The 14,236-nt window shown below is 39.0% G+C and overlaps 1 protein-coding gene across 2 annotated transcripts in view; it reads right to left on the minus strand.

Moving 5' to 3' along the window:
• The window catches only part of Crispld1 (cysteine rich secretory protein LCCL domain containing 1), a 45,311-nt gene that overhangs the window by 12,617 nt on the left and 18,458 nt on the right, over positions 1-14,236 (minus strand). For both annotated transcript variants that reach the window (XM_052718059.1, XM_052718060.1), the window contains exons 4-14: positions 13,990-14,122; positions 13,032-13,147; positions 12,120-12,220; positions 10,605-10,745; positions 10,182-10,242; positions 10,010-10,076; positions 9,679-9,809; positions 7,877-7,920; positions 7,717-7,789; positions 4,480-4,555; positions 1,083-1,213 (exon numbers count right to left, since the gene is read on the minus strand). In XM_052718059.1, the coding sequence (XP_052574019.1) occupies positions 1,083-1,213; positions 4,480-4,555; positions 7,717-7,789; positions 7,877-7,920; positions 9,679-9,809; positions 10,010-10,076; positions 10,182-10,242; positions 10,605-10,745; positions 12,120-12,220; positions 13,032-13,147; positions 13,990-14,122 (1,074 nt within the window). The remainder of the gene's footprint in view (positions 1-1,082; positions 1,214-4,479; positions 4,556-7,716; positions 7,790-7,876; positions 7,921-9,678; positions 9,810-10,009; positions 10,077-10,181; positions 10,243-10,604; positions 10,746-12,119; positions 12,221-13,031; positions 13,148-13,989; positions 14,123-14,236) is intronic.

Raw genomic sequence — 14,236 nt, forward strand, 5'->3', positions numbered from 1 at the left:
CCACCAAAGACAGTCAAAGTGCTGGGATATTCACAGTAATTAAAAATTAAATGCTATCCTCAGTTTTGGTAGGATCTCACTTATCCTTAACAGTTTTAAGTGTGAGGGCTAAATGAAATCCACTTAGATTGTAAAAGGTGTATTGGGTTTCATAACTCAGGAACCTATTTTATATGTTCTGCCTGATTAGGAAGGTAGTGAGCCAAGTTACAGAAAGTCACCTTCTCAACCACGGTCTCCTGATATAATCCCATCTGAAAGCAGACACTCAGTGTGTGTGTGTGTGTGTGTGTGTGTGTGTGTGTGTGTGTGTGTCTTAATTGGGGATGGCAATCTGGACTCTCCACGGGATAGTCTTTGAGTTCTTAGAGAAACTACTAGAAACCTGAATCTTCTGCTATAATTTTGAAATATGATTCAGGAAATAGCTAAAACGTAGACATCTGCACAAATAAATGGAACTTCACAGTAGCTCCATAAACACTGAGGATTTTTAAAAATTCACTAAAATTCACTTCTTTTAATGTTTATTCACAGTTTATAAACTAATAGATAAATTTTTCCAAGTCATAAAATTATGTCCCACTAATGAGCTGAATGGCATAAGATAGCATGAAAGAGTTCATTTACATCACACTCAGCATCCAAGTTCAAATCAAAAAGAGAATTTGTTTCTAGGGAAAATAAGACTCGTTGTTTTGGTCAAATACTTTGTCAGATAACTGGATTAGAGAAATACTCAGTGCCTTGCACACCTAGAAAGAATTAAATATGAAAACTAATCTAGAAAATCTGAAAGAGGATGAAGGCAATTTCCTTTTTATAAGATCAATTAACAAAGGAGTGGTTCTCCGGGTAATCCGATTTTCATGTTGCTTTTTCATAAGCCTGCAGGAGACATTCACGTCTGGTACTACAGTTCCTCTCGTCCCCGAGGGACCAGCAAGCAGCCTTGCAAGGATTCAAAAGAAGCATGCCATTCAGCCACTTAGATGCCGCTCTAAGTAGAACTGTAAACTAGCAACAAATAGGGCAGACCACAGACTGAAATGTAAAATAATGCACCTCTTGTTTGACTTTACCTTTCTGAGAAGATTCCATTTTGAAAAGAAGCGGTGTACATCTTTCTTTTGTCCACAGGCATGACATCCACGTAACCACCATGATTTCGAACCACCCCAGCATGCACTGCTGCTCTGCAGATACTAGAGAGCTGCAGAAGCAAAGACAATAGCCACCATTAGGAAGAAATCCCCCGCTGGACTTGCCTAGCCCATGCTTCTATAGTCTGAGGTCTCTGGCATCTGTTTGTGCAGCCAGTAAACAGCTGTTATATAATGTTTCACACGTAAAGGAGTGCTTGGAACGTCATAGTCAAACCAATTCTCAGCAAGTCTCAATGCAGAGGCTAAGAGTAGCTGACATAGTAAAACCTTTCCACCACCTAATAGTGGAAATACTTGTCCTGTCCCGGTAACAGAGTTTTATAACCAGAGCAATACAAAGCAAATTATTTCCTTTTAATCCTTCAAGCACGATTTGCCATTCATAAGTCTTAGCCTTTGCTAGTGTCTATGGAGACACAAGTGATGAAATGGTCACAATATGGAGGAGATGACCTCACTTACATTCAGATTTTACATATACACAACTCGGCCATGACTCTGCCCATATCCAAGATCCATTTCCCAAAATGCAGGCTTACTTCTTACAAATGGAGATGCATTTGCCCTAAATGTAAAATAATCCATGCACAGCTATTCTACTGTGCCATGCTCACATACTCAGCTACAAAATCCAAACTAAACAGAGATTCTATGGAGAAGAAGCCTTGTTTAATGTTACAGGTCCAAATTTTCAATGTTTAAAACTACTGTCTTCCAAAAGTTGAATCCTTTCCTTTGGCCCATGGAAGTCTTCCCTCGTTCCAAGTACTGGCTTCAATCAAAGTGTTCTGTGGAAACATGTCAATAGCTGGGAACTGAGGCAATGCTGCACAGGACGTACACGAAGTGCTTCAGCCCCCCACAATCCACTTCATCTCCCCAGTCTTTCCCCAGCCTGTGGCAGGCCTCCATTGGGTTATCTCAGTTCACATGTGGATGGTTTCATAAGGGTTTTGAAGTTCACGCAAGCGTGGGTGTCGGCGGGCCTGACCTTGCTTTATCACGGTGCTCTGAACTCTGTGGCATCAGTCAGTTCTTATTAGCTCCGAGAGCCTGAAGACCGGGGTGTCTAATCCTTCTATTTGTGCTCTATTATAAAATGCTGTCTGTCAAACACTGTGTCCCCTCCCTCTGAGGAGGAGGCACCTCACTCAGCAGGTTACAGTCCAGACTGCATTGGTCATTGCATCCAGGACAGATGCTGCTCATAATAGATTAAATTAAAAGCAATTCTCGGCACATTTCAGTGTTCTTCTTGTTTTATTAAAATAATATTATCAGCACTTTCTCCTCAAGGCAATGAAAATGTTTGCATATGACATTCACTAAAATCCAAGCCCTGTAGATGTTTTTAAAGTTTTGTTTGCAAGCATACAGTCAGCAGGCTTTTTTTATGAGTTCTATGGTAATATTTTTCCTATCCATACTTTAGATGAATATATTATTGAAATGATACTTTCATCTGTGAATATAGTAGAATTTTGAACAAATGCAGAATTAATATGGTTTGTAACAAGCTACAAAAGGAGTCCATAGTAGCAGAATACGCAATATACTACTAGCTCTGTAGGCAGGAAGAGAACAACATGGAGGGGAGAAAAAGCCACAGGAGGAAGCTGGCTGATTCCCCCATACCTTGCCACACCAGCGTTCACTGGAGACACAACACATTCTGTGCGACCTGAGAAGGTTGGCAGGCATAGTCTGCAGCTCTGCTGTTACTGTACGATAGGAATCTTTATACTCCCAACTCACTCTAGCTACCAACACCTATCGCCTACACACTTCACGGAGAGAGGACTTGAAGATCCTCTTAGGGTGGAAGTTCTAGCAATATCCCCTAACTAGCAAGAGATGCCTTAAAGACAGAGGAGTGGGGAGGATATTTTCAAAGACTTTTATCAGATACGACTAAAATGAAAAACTTTTGAAATTCCAGAGAAAACCTGCAAGGAACAACGCCTTTTGCATGTTCTAGGTCCTGACTGAGCACAGTTCAGCAGACAAAAGCAACGACTGAATTGCCCAGCAGCTGCCTTCAAGGAACTTGTTGACTAATAGGTCCCCATGCCTAGTATATAGGCTAGCGTGAGAAAAGGGGCGGGGAGTAATAGGGGTCAAAATAAGGACGACATCTTACTAGAGTAGGCAGCTCACTATATACTTCACAAAGAAAGTGGTGATAAGTGAGAAATAATGAGCACGATCCTGACAGAAAAATTTCAGAAAGAGAATGTTTCAGATGCAGGGGGATGAGCAAATTCCTGGCACCAAACCCAGGCCTGGAGGCTTAGCAAGGACATCAAAAGCAGGACTGAATTAGGAAGGGATTGGACTTAACTGATTGTGATAAGAGAAGTGAGGTGAAGTCCACAATCCAAGCCACCTTACGCAACCAATTTTCTAGAATGTTCCACTGAATACGTACATCAAGAGACTACTTCCTACATTTGTTTCTGTAACTCTAGCTTTGAAATCTTCAGTGCTTTCCAAATATCCACTGAATGAAATCTGAATTCATCAGCATACAAATACAGACTCTCCCTCTCTCCCTCCTTCTCTCTCCGCTGCCCAGAGCTCACCAATGCTATCTCCTGTGCCTGCTGCATCTACTCTTCCTACATATATATTCTATATATATAGATACGTTCTATTTTATATACATAAATATTTTATATATATATATATATATATATATATATATATATATATATTGTATTCCTACCACCGTAACAATTTCCCTACAACTCTTTAGCAACCAGTACTACAGAACCCACTTGCAATGAGTGTATCCATTCTGAAGCTATCCATACTGGAGATCCTTTTCTAAATGCCCTAAGGTCACACATTACAATGTGTTGGTAGGTCATTCCCCTTTGTATGTATTTTAATACGTCATCTGGTTTCGACCCTTTATTACTTGTCAAATGCATCTTTGGCAATGAGCATATGACGCATATATCTGACAAATTATTAACTTTCCAGTTCACAGTTCAGACACAGAAGAGTCAAAAGATAAAACTGGGGAGAAGCAAACTGCATTTTCCTTTCCAAGAAAGCTTCCAGATTCTCCTGTTAAGTGTCTGATACATGGGCAAGACATGAGAAAAAATTGGTCAAAATAAATAATTACACAAGCATATTTTATATAAATACTGATTTCAGTGACACTGATGATTAGCTATTCTGAAAATAAGTGTACCAGTTCAGAAACGATCCCCTCACTCTGTGTAGAGCCTATATGCACACTTAAATGAGTACATACATTTATATACTTAGAGATATCGGGAGCTGCACAAGGTAGCATACTTACATCAGAATAAACTCTGGATCCAATTACGCGAGCATAGTGTGGATTTGCCTGCATACAGTTGCGAGGACAGTACACTCTGGAAAAAAATAAATAAACACATAAAATAAGCTGGTAAGTTCATTGCTTCTTAGTAATAAAACCAAAATCCTATATAGCAATGAAGTCAACAATGTAGGCCCTGTTTACCTTAATCTCTGAAACAGATCAACTGCAGAAACCAACAGTTGGCACAGTGGTTTCTTTCACTCACTTCCAGGTTTTAACAAAGATAGACTTTTTCTGTTTTGTTATGCTTTATTTCTTTTAAATTTGCACAGAAGACTTCCGACTTGGGAACTCGAAGGGGAAAGAAACATGAACAAAGCCCTGTGGATCTGAGTTTGGAACTCAGTGTCAGCAGATTTAGTAAATGGATGGCGTGGGAAATCACCGTGACTGCCTGTCACAGTATGCTTCAGAATATGCTTCTCTTCTCTACGCTCATATCTTTGGTGTCTTGTTCAGGTTCATAGTCTTAGTTTCATCTACAAACAGTTAATTTCCAAGTTGACATCTCCAGCTGGGACTTCTCTTATTTCCACTGAGAATCCCTCAGCACTTCCACTTACATCTAATAAATATCTCAGACTTATCTGGCATGAAATAAAATGTATCTCTCATCAAGTTGTGTTCTACTGTGGGTTTCCCATCACAACACAATGCAATTCCATTATTCCAGGAACCTCTGCAGAAGCCTCTATTGTACCTTGGTTCTTCTTTATCTTATACCTTACATTCAACTGGGCAGTAATACTCATCAGTTATACTTAATACAACCAAGATCAGGGCTTCCCTAAAAGAACTTAAACCATGGTAAGTACAGACACGATCAGCCACTGTGTAACTCAGAGCAACGCCCTCTCCTATGACCTTGCCTGACTTGGTCCTCTCCAATCAATTTACACATATTTAAGCTGAAAGATGCAAGTCCAAATATGCCATTCATCCCCTCCAATTATTCCAAAGGCTTTCTTCTTCCCTGAAAATACGTGAGCAGATCCTTACAATATGTTCTGTATGTCTGATAAATTTATATATGGCTCTTCTTCTACCTCCTTTCCACATTATAGTGAAGGATAATTTTTCCTCACACATACAAAATATGCTATGTGCTCATGCCTCAGGGCCTTTACAGTTCTCTTCTCCTTGCATGGAATGCGTTTTCTCCAGATAGCCTACTGCCATATAGATATCTGATTGGCTGGACACATTTCTTAAAAGCTTCTAAAAGCTTTCTGTTTTTAAATTGAAACATCTCGTCCATAATAATTAAATCCATCCCTGGAGTTCAAGAAACTATCAACTGATGATTTAAAAAAATAACCAGTTGCTTCTTTTGATACTCTTTCTGTGTCTCCGTCTGTCTGTCTGTCTGTCTCTCTCTCTCTCGTATGTGCTGTGTCTGTGTGTGTGTGTCTCCCTCATACCCCAAAACAGTCACTTAAAGGAAATATAAACTAAAACTGAGAAAACATCATTTTACATTGTGTACGAGACTTTCAACATGATAGCTATATGTTGTTATATACTTGTACATGATCACATCCATGAGTTTTCTATTAATGTTAATAAAAAGAAAAAAACCTGAATTGGATTTACCCTTACCGATTTAGATAGATCTTCCTCAAGAAACAGATTTAGTTGTTACTAAAATTAGCATAACACCGTATAATACTCTATACTGTAAACACTTCATAGAAAATGTGAGTCAGAAACATTTAAATGTAAGTAACAAATGACAACTGTTTTGAGGATTGATTACTATAAAAGAACTTATCTGGGGTTTCTGAGAAATGAAATATGTCCCCACTGTCTAGAAATGGTCTCCTTAAATTTGAAAACTGCTGGATATTCATTCTCCTGTGGCTGTCAAACCACCTCCCTCGCCCTAGGCTCAGGCTGCGTGGATAAACTGTACCTTACTCCTGGTGTTTAACCTGCAGAAGGTCAGTGTCAACAGCTCCAACTTGACCTCCTTTCTAAGTGGATAAGTTCACGTAAAAGAAAGATGGGGAGTGATGCTTGTTTGGCTGTTTTAACATCATTCCATGTATTACTGAGAAGGGAGTGCTCTAATAACCAGTCCTTGACTCACATTTACCTGTATGCTCTGAATAAAAACACCAATGACTCATTCTGGTATTCAATAGGTATTTATAATTCTAATTATTTACATTTAAGGCATATAAGGTTTCCATTAATACTGAATAACTATTTATTGTCTATTTAATAGTTATTTGTTTCATAGTTTACTTTGGGTTGTCTTGCCAGATATGGAATCCCCAAGGACATGGTTCTTCACATTCTTTTGGGGGTAATTTCTTTGAAAGGATACAGGATAGCTATGTCTATGTGCAAGATCAGTTGTCCACACCACATCTCAAAGAGAGATACTTCCTACAGTCAGAAAATGAAGAATCCTATTCCAATCTTATTGGCATTATTTTCACTTACCAATTGCAATTATATTCCTCAAATATAGGAACTAGATAATGATGTTAAATGTGAATTGTGTTGGTTTCTATTGGAAGAACTTGTCATAGAATGTACGTTATTGTTAGCACCACATGTACATGTTGAAGTCCTAATCCACGTTACTCTTTGGTGACAGGCAGGGCCATTATGGAGATAATTTGGCTAAATGAGGTCCTAAGAGAAGAGCCCTTATCCACTTGGATTAGTGGCCTTGCAAAAAGGATAGATGGGAAAGAGCTCTTCCCGCCACGTAAAGTCACACAGTAGGTGGACATCTATAAGTTAGAAAGAGAGCTACATCAGTAACCAAGTCAGGAGCACCTTGTTCTTAGACTTCCAGTCTTCAGCAATGTGACAAATCAATTTCTGACGTTTATACCACCCAGTGTGACATCTTATAACAATAGTTCACGTGAACTAATACAAACTCTTGGTAGCGCATATGAACCCATGATCACATGTGTAAGTTCTGACACTATGGAATGGCCAACACTTAAGTACAGTAGGGGTACTTGTGTACATGTAGTATGTGATGTCTTGTTGCTCCCTTTAGGTAGCAATTCCAGATCATAAACAATTCTAAACCCGAAAAGAACCGGAATTTCAGATAAAAACAAATATCGCAAGACCAAAGTCATACACATTAAGTGACTATGTCGGTGCACGTACAAATATGTATGGATCCGTTTTTATTACATGAAAGAGAAACGTGGGAAGCCTTACCTTGGACAATGTGAGGCAGGTTTATGAAATGGACAGAGCTGTTCCACCGTAGTTTCACACGTCACAGCTTGAACTGAACAATTAAAACATGAAACAAATGAATCCATTCAGAGCAAAACGTCCCACACATGGTAAGAAAACAAGTGAGAAAAGAGCTAACCTGTTACTTTGGAGACTGTGAAGGAATTAGCAGAATGATATTTGCTGAAGACAAAAAAGAAATGTCAATCATTTGCATTTGGACAATAGCAGCAATGTAACTCCTGATACTGCTCAGGTCTTTATCTTTTAAGCATTTTTACTAAAGTGTCTGGACAAATAGTATAAGCCCACATCATCTATTTCACAATAAACCCATACACTAATGGCCTTTCTCCCCAGAACCAGTTTAAGCCTTTACAATAATCAATATAAGACTCAAAAAAAAAAAACCCTGAAAAATAACAACTGTCTTAAAGGGGCAGTGGTTATTCAATTATTCACTATTGTAAAAGTGTCTACAGAAAATGAATGAAGCTCTTCTTATTGTACGAATCATCCAGAAAAAGGGGAATGTAAAAATAGGGATATCATTATGTATTAAAATTTTAACCGGTTTACATACACTCAGACTTTGAAAAACTCATTTGTTATTGAGGTATGGCTAATTTGCAATGTTATTTCAACATACTTCACCCTTTAAATTCCTTGTTTAGTATTTTTTTAATTTCCTTTTTATTTCCCCTCTACTCCCCCCTAGTTCTTGCTCAATATTAAAGATGCTAAACCTTAATATTATTTTGTTTCCACCAGTTTCAAATACAATGCTTAATAAGTAATGTTATCATCAGCCAGTGTCTGTTTTACTAATGACTCTTATTTATTGATGATGGTTTATAAATTTCACTAAGTGAATAAATTAAGAGCATTGTACTAAAAAGAGACACTGCCAACGACTGAAACCACACAGCTGCATGGATAGCAAGTCAGGACACTGATCTGCAAGGGACACCCTAATGGATTGCTTTCAAGACAACAGAAGCTCTGGCTGTTCTGGAACTCACTGTGCAGACCTGGTTGGCCTTGAACTCACAGAGATCCAATTGCTTCTCATTCCCAAATGCTGGGATTAAAGGCATGCACCACTACACTCAGCAAAGAATTCCAATTGAATCTGTGAAACTTCTAGAAGTTGTACACTTACAAGGAAAGAGTCTCTGCTACAATTCCTAAGGAAAGCTTTCTATGTGAAGTTCACTGTTCTTTTACTTAGAAGGAAAAAGACACTACACAATGATGTGTGTAAGACTACACTGCTGTACCTTAAAGCACATATGAAAATGTTCCATGTTTTAGAATGAGACACACTATACTAGATTTGGGAACCACTTAAGTGAATCAATACTCTTCATGTGTTTTAATTTCACAGGCATGAGAGAACATGCAATGAATTAGCCTTCTTTGGGGTATTTTTGATGTAGCTGAAAATCTATTGCTTAACCTTAAAAATTGGCTATAATTGAAAAAACACTTTTGTTTTATATGTAAAAGAGTTTCGCCTACATATATGAATGTCCATCGTGGGTATGCCTGGTTCCTGCCAATTCCACAAGACAGGCTCAGGTCCCCTGCAACTGGAGTTACAGACAGTTGTGGGCTACCATGTGGGTGCTGGGAACCAGATCTGGGTCTGATGAAAGAGGAGCCAGTGCTTTTAAACAAGGAGCCATCTGCCAAGCCCTGAGAACTAACAATAAATTTACATGTACTTAATTTGGAATTTTATCATGCCCTTAAGCAAGAAGATTTAGCTTTGAATTTGGAGGCTTTTCCCATCTTTTTATATGTGGGAAGTCTAAGATAAAACAAACTCTGAAAATCAGCAACTGCTCTCCCATAAATTCTATGCTTGGGTCAAAAGAAATGTTAGCTCATTATTACAACTTCATTTTATCTGATAGAAAAGATCATTTAGCTGCTTACCCAATTGTCTGAATGCCATTTCTGTTGGACTTGATGAAGTAATGCTTTCTTCCTTGTCTAGTGACGTCTACCCATCCGCCTTCATTGTCTATTATCCCATAGTGGATAGCAGCTCGGCAGATACTGGATTGCTTGTAGAGAAGGAAGAGACACAGTATTTTAAAGAATTCAAGTTGTGTATGAAGAAGCAAATTACTCGGCATATGACTTAAACCTAAATAAACATTCCCAGGAAAAAATATCTACACTTAACATAAGTTGCATGTTCCACACTGATAATAGATACTACATGAAAAGATTGTATTGCCAAATAATTTTCATTTCCACTTACCATTTCATAATGGACACTTCCAATGACTTTAGCTTTACTGTCCAAGCAGCCTGCAGGGCACTCATACCTAAGAGATTGTCATGGGAAGGCAATGTCAGTTTCTCTGCACACAGAATGCAAACACTTCTTTTGCATCTTGTCTGCTGGTGCTGAGGCTCACAGTGATGCCTACCTGTTGCAAGTGGTCCCTTTACACTGGTCTCGCAATCTCACTTCGCAAGAAACAATCTGAGCTAGAAGGAAAATAAAAATACCAAAATAGATTCAATAATTCTAAAGCTTCTAAAATGGGTTTTATGTATTATGAAAACATGCAGGGTTTTTGTTTTGTTTTAATTTTTTTTCCGGTTTGGTTTTGCTTTTTTGAGACAGTTTCTCAGTGTAGCTCTGGCTATCCTGGTCCTCACTCTGTAGACCAGGCTGGCCTTGAACTCACAGAGATCCACCTGCTTCTGCCTACTGAGTGCAGAGATTAAAAGCGTGCACCACCACCTGGCTGAAGCAGGCTTTTTATATTCTGAAAATGTGCAAATAAAACTATGGCAGTTATCATCCACGCAAAGTATAAGCGACTGATACGTGGTTAAGGTCTTACACATCTGCTGGGTGCTGATGACTTCATTTCTGTTACTGTCATCCGATCTTGTCCGAACATGTGTGTCGTGGACCTGAGCCTGCTGCCGCTCAATCTCATTGGTTTCTTCTTCACGCGGGGTGTAGTACCTGTCTGAGCCTTCTGTCAGATGGAAAATATTAAAAAGTACAGATTTTATTTATGTGAGCAAAATAAGTTACTAATAAATGCTTTTCTACACCTGCCAAGTAATTTAAAACCAAAAATTTAGCACTGTTTTGGCACAGGTTTTGACACAAGTCCATGGTTCTGTGTACCACACTTAAATGAAATTCACACTATAGCCTCAAGCCCTTGATTTTTTTCATGTTAGCACTTAGCTAGCTAACATTCAGTAAACTCATCTACTTCCAGTATGGTATCACTGTTTTGTTTTCATTAAGACACATGAAACTCACCTTGTTCTCTAGTAATATCAGGGCTTAAGAAATGCACACTTCCCCCTTAAAGGGTGGATATGCCCATATTATCTGTTACAACGTCAATTTCCATGATTTTTTTCTTTTAAAATAAACTTCAAAATGCAAAGATTTTAGCTTTAAAAACAGAACAGTTTCTAGCTTGGAATTTTAACTCCGCCCACCCCTGGTTTGGCCTATCTCAAGGACTCATCAGTGAAGTGGTGTAGAAAGGTACTTATTTTCATTTGTGTCCATGAACTCAGAACCCAGAAGAAAGGTGTGAATACAGAGGAGTGTCAGGTTTAAGAGGAATACACCAATCACTGGTGAAGGGCAGAGAGGTGGTAACTTTGGGAATGGGGAGTACCAAGACCATCACAGAAGGCAGGCATGCTACAAAGTGGAGAGGAATTCAAACAGGATAGGAATTCATACAATATGGAGGCATAATGGGTGTTTCCTGTCTGCTCATCACCATTAAGGAGTATTCAGTCACTAAGGAAAGCAAAGACATGTCTCTCCATGAGCACTGAGCATGGTTCAAGTCTTTCCAACACACATGATCCACATCAATCTTCATTATTAATCAAAAAATAGAAAGCAGAAGGTAAAATGTGACCACATAGATGCTCAAGTTCATGACTTTTCACAAATCTTTGTCATATGCATTTTATCCACAGGCATTATTAATAGAGCCTTATATTTATGTTTACATGTTTTAAAGACAGGATTTCAGCTATTCCAGGCTGACCTTGAATTTGCTGAACAGCTGAGGATGACTTGGAACTCTTGATTCTCCTACCTCCACCTTCCTAGTGCAGAGATTAAAGGTGAGTACTATTACTCCTGGTTAATGTGGTGCACACCTTTAATCCCAGCACTCAGGAGGCAGAGCCAGGTGGATCTCTGTGAGTTCCAGACCAGCCTGGTCTACAGAGCGAGATCCAGAACAGGCACCAAAACTACACAGAGAAACCCTGTCTCGAAAAAACAAAAATAAAAAGAACATGCACAGTGATATAAAGCTGGATAAACAGAGGTTTTCAAGTGGAAACTACAACCACATAATACTGACCTTTGTAGCACAAGTTTTCTCTACAGCCTCCTCCAAAACTGGGTGGGCAAGCCGAGCAAGGCCTTCCATGCTTGTAAGGGGCGTGGCCCCACCAGTTTCCCCTAAAGAGATGATCCACTCCATTAAGACATATTATAGATTACTAAGACATTGCAAACATCAGACATAAGCATTTCGGGAGTAATGATACAGGCATCTTAGGATAAAGGCCTTTATATATTTTAGTATGAATTCCTTTTGGTCTAGGTTCATATACAGTTAAATGTCTCATTAGTTTGAAAACTTTCTAAGTAACTGGAATGAATACTGTGAAGATTTAAAAAAGTCAAACATTAACAGAAAACTGAATTCAGAAGGATATTCACCCATCTCATGTATACTAATAATTTAAATCTGATTCTCAGAATGGTTTTGTGAAATTTTAACATAATCATTCAAGTCTTCTTTACACAGGTAAAATATATGTATTTCCCAACTAACGTGTAGCTGGCAATCTCTCATCAAAATTACTAAATATAGACTAGACCAGCACAACAAGTGAAGTTGAAAAACATAAAAATGTGTTTACTTTCTTAGCACTTGAGAGGCAGAGACAGGCGGATCTCTGTGAGTTCGAGGCCAGCCTGAGCTACAGAGTGAGTTCTGGGAAAGGCTTCAAAGCTACACAGAGAAACCCTGTCTCAAAAAAAAAAAAGTGTTTAATGTCTTTATGGAAGATTTCGGTTTCAATTCTCGAATTCCCTTTAAGCACTGACTAACGCACTGAGCAACTATAATCACTGCCATTGGAGATAAACTGAATGAAGCAATGAACTCTATGAATATACCTTGAAAATGAGAAAAATCAGGATTATAAAACTATTTTCACATTAAGAAAACTTCCCCCAAGACACCTGTGCCTTGTCCACTCACTTGGGAGAGTAATTGCACACCAAGTAGACTGCCTTGGGCCATATCTGCCCCCAGATGTTCATGTTGTGGCACAGATTGATGGCACAGCCTATCCTGCTGCTGGTTGCCCACACCACCTGTGGTGGAGAAAAGAAAGGCTGAGGCAGGGCTGATGGGAAATGAGACAGCAGTGCGTCAAAGAGAAACGGGTGGAAACGGAACTGCAGAAGCCAACACTGATTATCCACACTAGCGTGAGAAGTGTCAGACAAGTATCTGGCCTGAGCTTTGGGTTGGGGATTGTTATTTGATTTATAAAAGAAATCTGCAGGTCACTAGCGCCCGCTGCAATGCAGTGTCAGCATTTTCAAAGCACAAACTTACTGAATAATTCAAAGCTACACCTCCCTCTTATGCTGCAAAGGTTTCTATGAAGACGCTTACTAACCAAAGTGACGGAACGCGATCTCTGACAAGAAGCAAAAGTGCAATGTTCAGAGGCCTTCCGTTCAGAAATCCAGGACAGCAGTGACCCTGGTCTCCTTGAGTCTGCCTTCCTTTGTTCAATTTAGAGATTAGAAATACACCCAATGCTAAATGTGAACGGAAAATATGCAATATATAAGCATGCGTTATAAATTCTGCACATATGTAAATAGTGAGTGTCAATGGTAAAGTATATTTTTGGCATCAAATTGATTTGGAAGATGGTAAACTGTTCCTCGACTATCATCTTCTGGAGCCATAGTAAGATATTTTCTATGTAAAGTCATTAAAGTAACCTGTCAAAAGAAGTGTTTGGACCTCTGCGATAATGTTATTGCTTACAGAAATTGTTTTGTCTATTCCACAAGATTAACAACAATACAGATGTTCTTATATAATCACATTAAATAATACAAGACGCCTGCTCATATGTCCTCCTGCAGTTACAGTAACTGAATCTGGAGGAACCGACTGTAGCTCCCACAAAGCATACCTGAGTGTAGTGCGTGCACACAGGGCCGGAGCATCGGAAAGGGCAGTACGGATTGCACTCATGCTCATACGGGTAGCTAAAGTCTCTCACTTCATCATACCACGCTTGGACGTGAAATGTCGGGGGTCGATATCTGGTAGAAGAAAAAAAAATCACAAGGAACAAGAAAAGTTGGAGAAAATATAAAACCAACTTAGATTGACAAGGCTTGTCGGAAAGCTCCCGTGTAAGCTACAAATCCCAAACA

The sequence above is a fragment of the Peromyscus californicus genome, unplaced genomic scaffold (assembly GCF_007827085.1).
Source record: "Peromyscus californicus insignis strain IS unplaced genomic scaffold, ASM782708v3 Scaffold_5__1_contigs__length_169319896, whole genome shotgun sequence".
Classification (NCBI taxonomy): domain Eukaryota; kingdom Metazoa; phylum Chordata; class Mammalia; order Rodentia; family Cricetidae; genus Peromyscus; species Peromyscus californicus.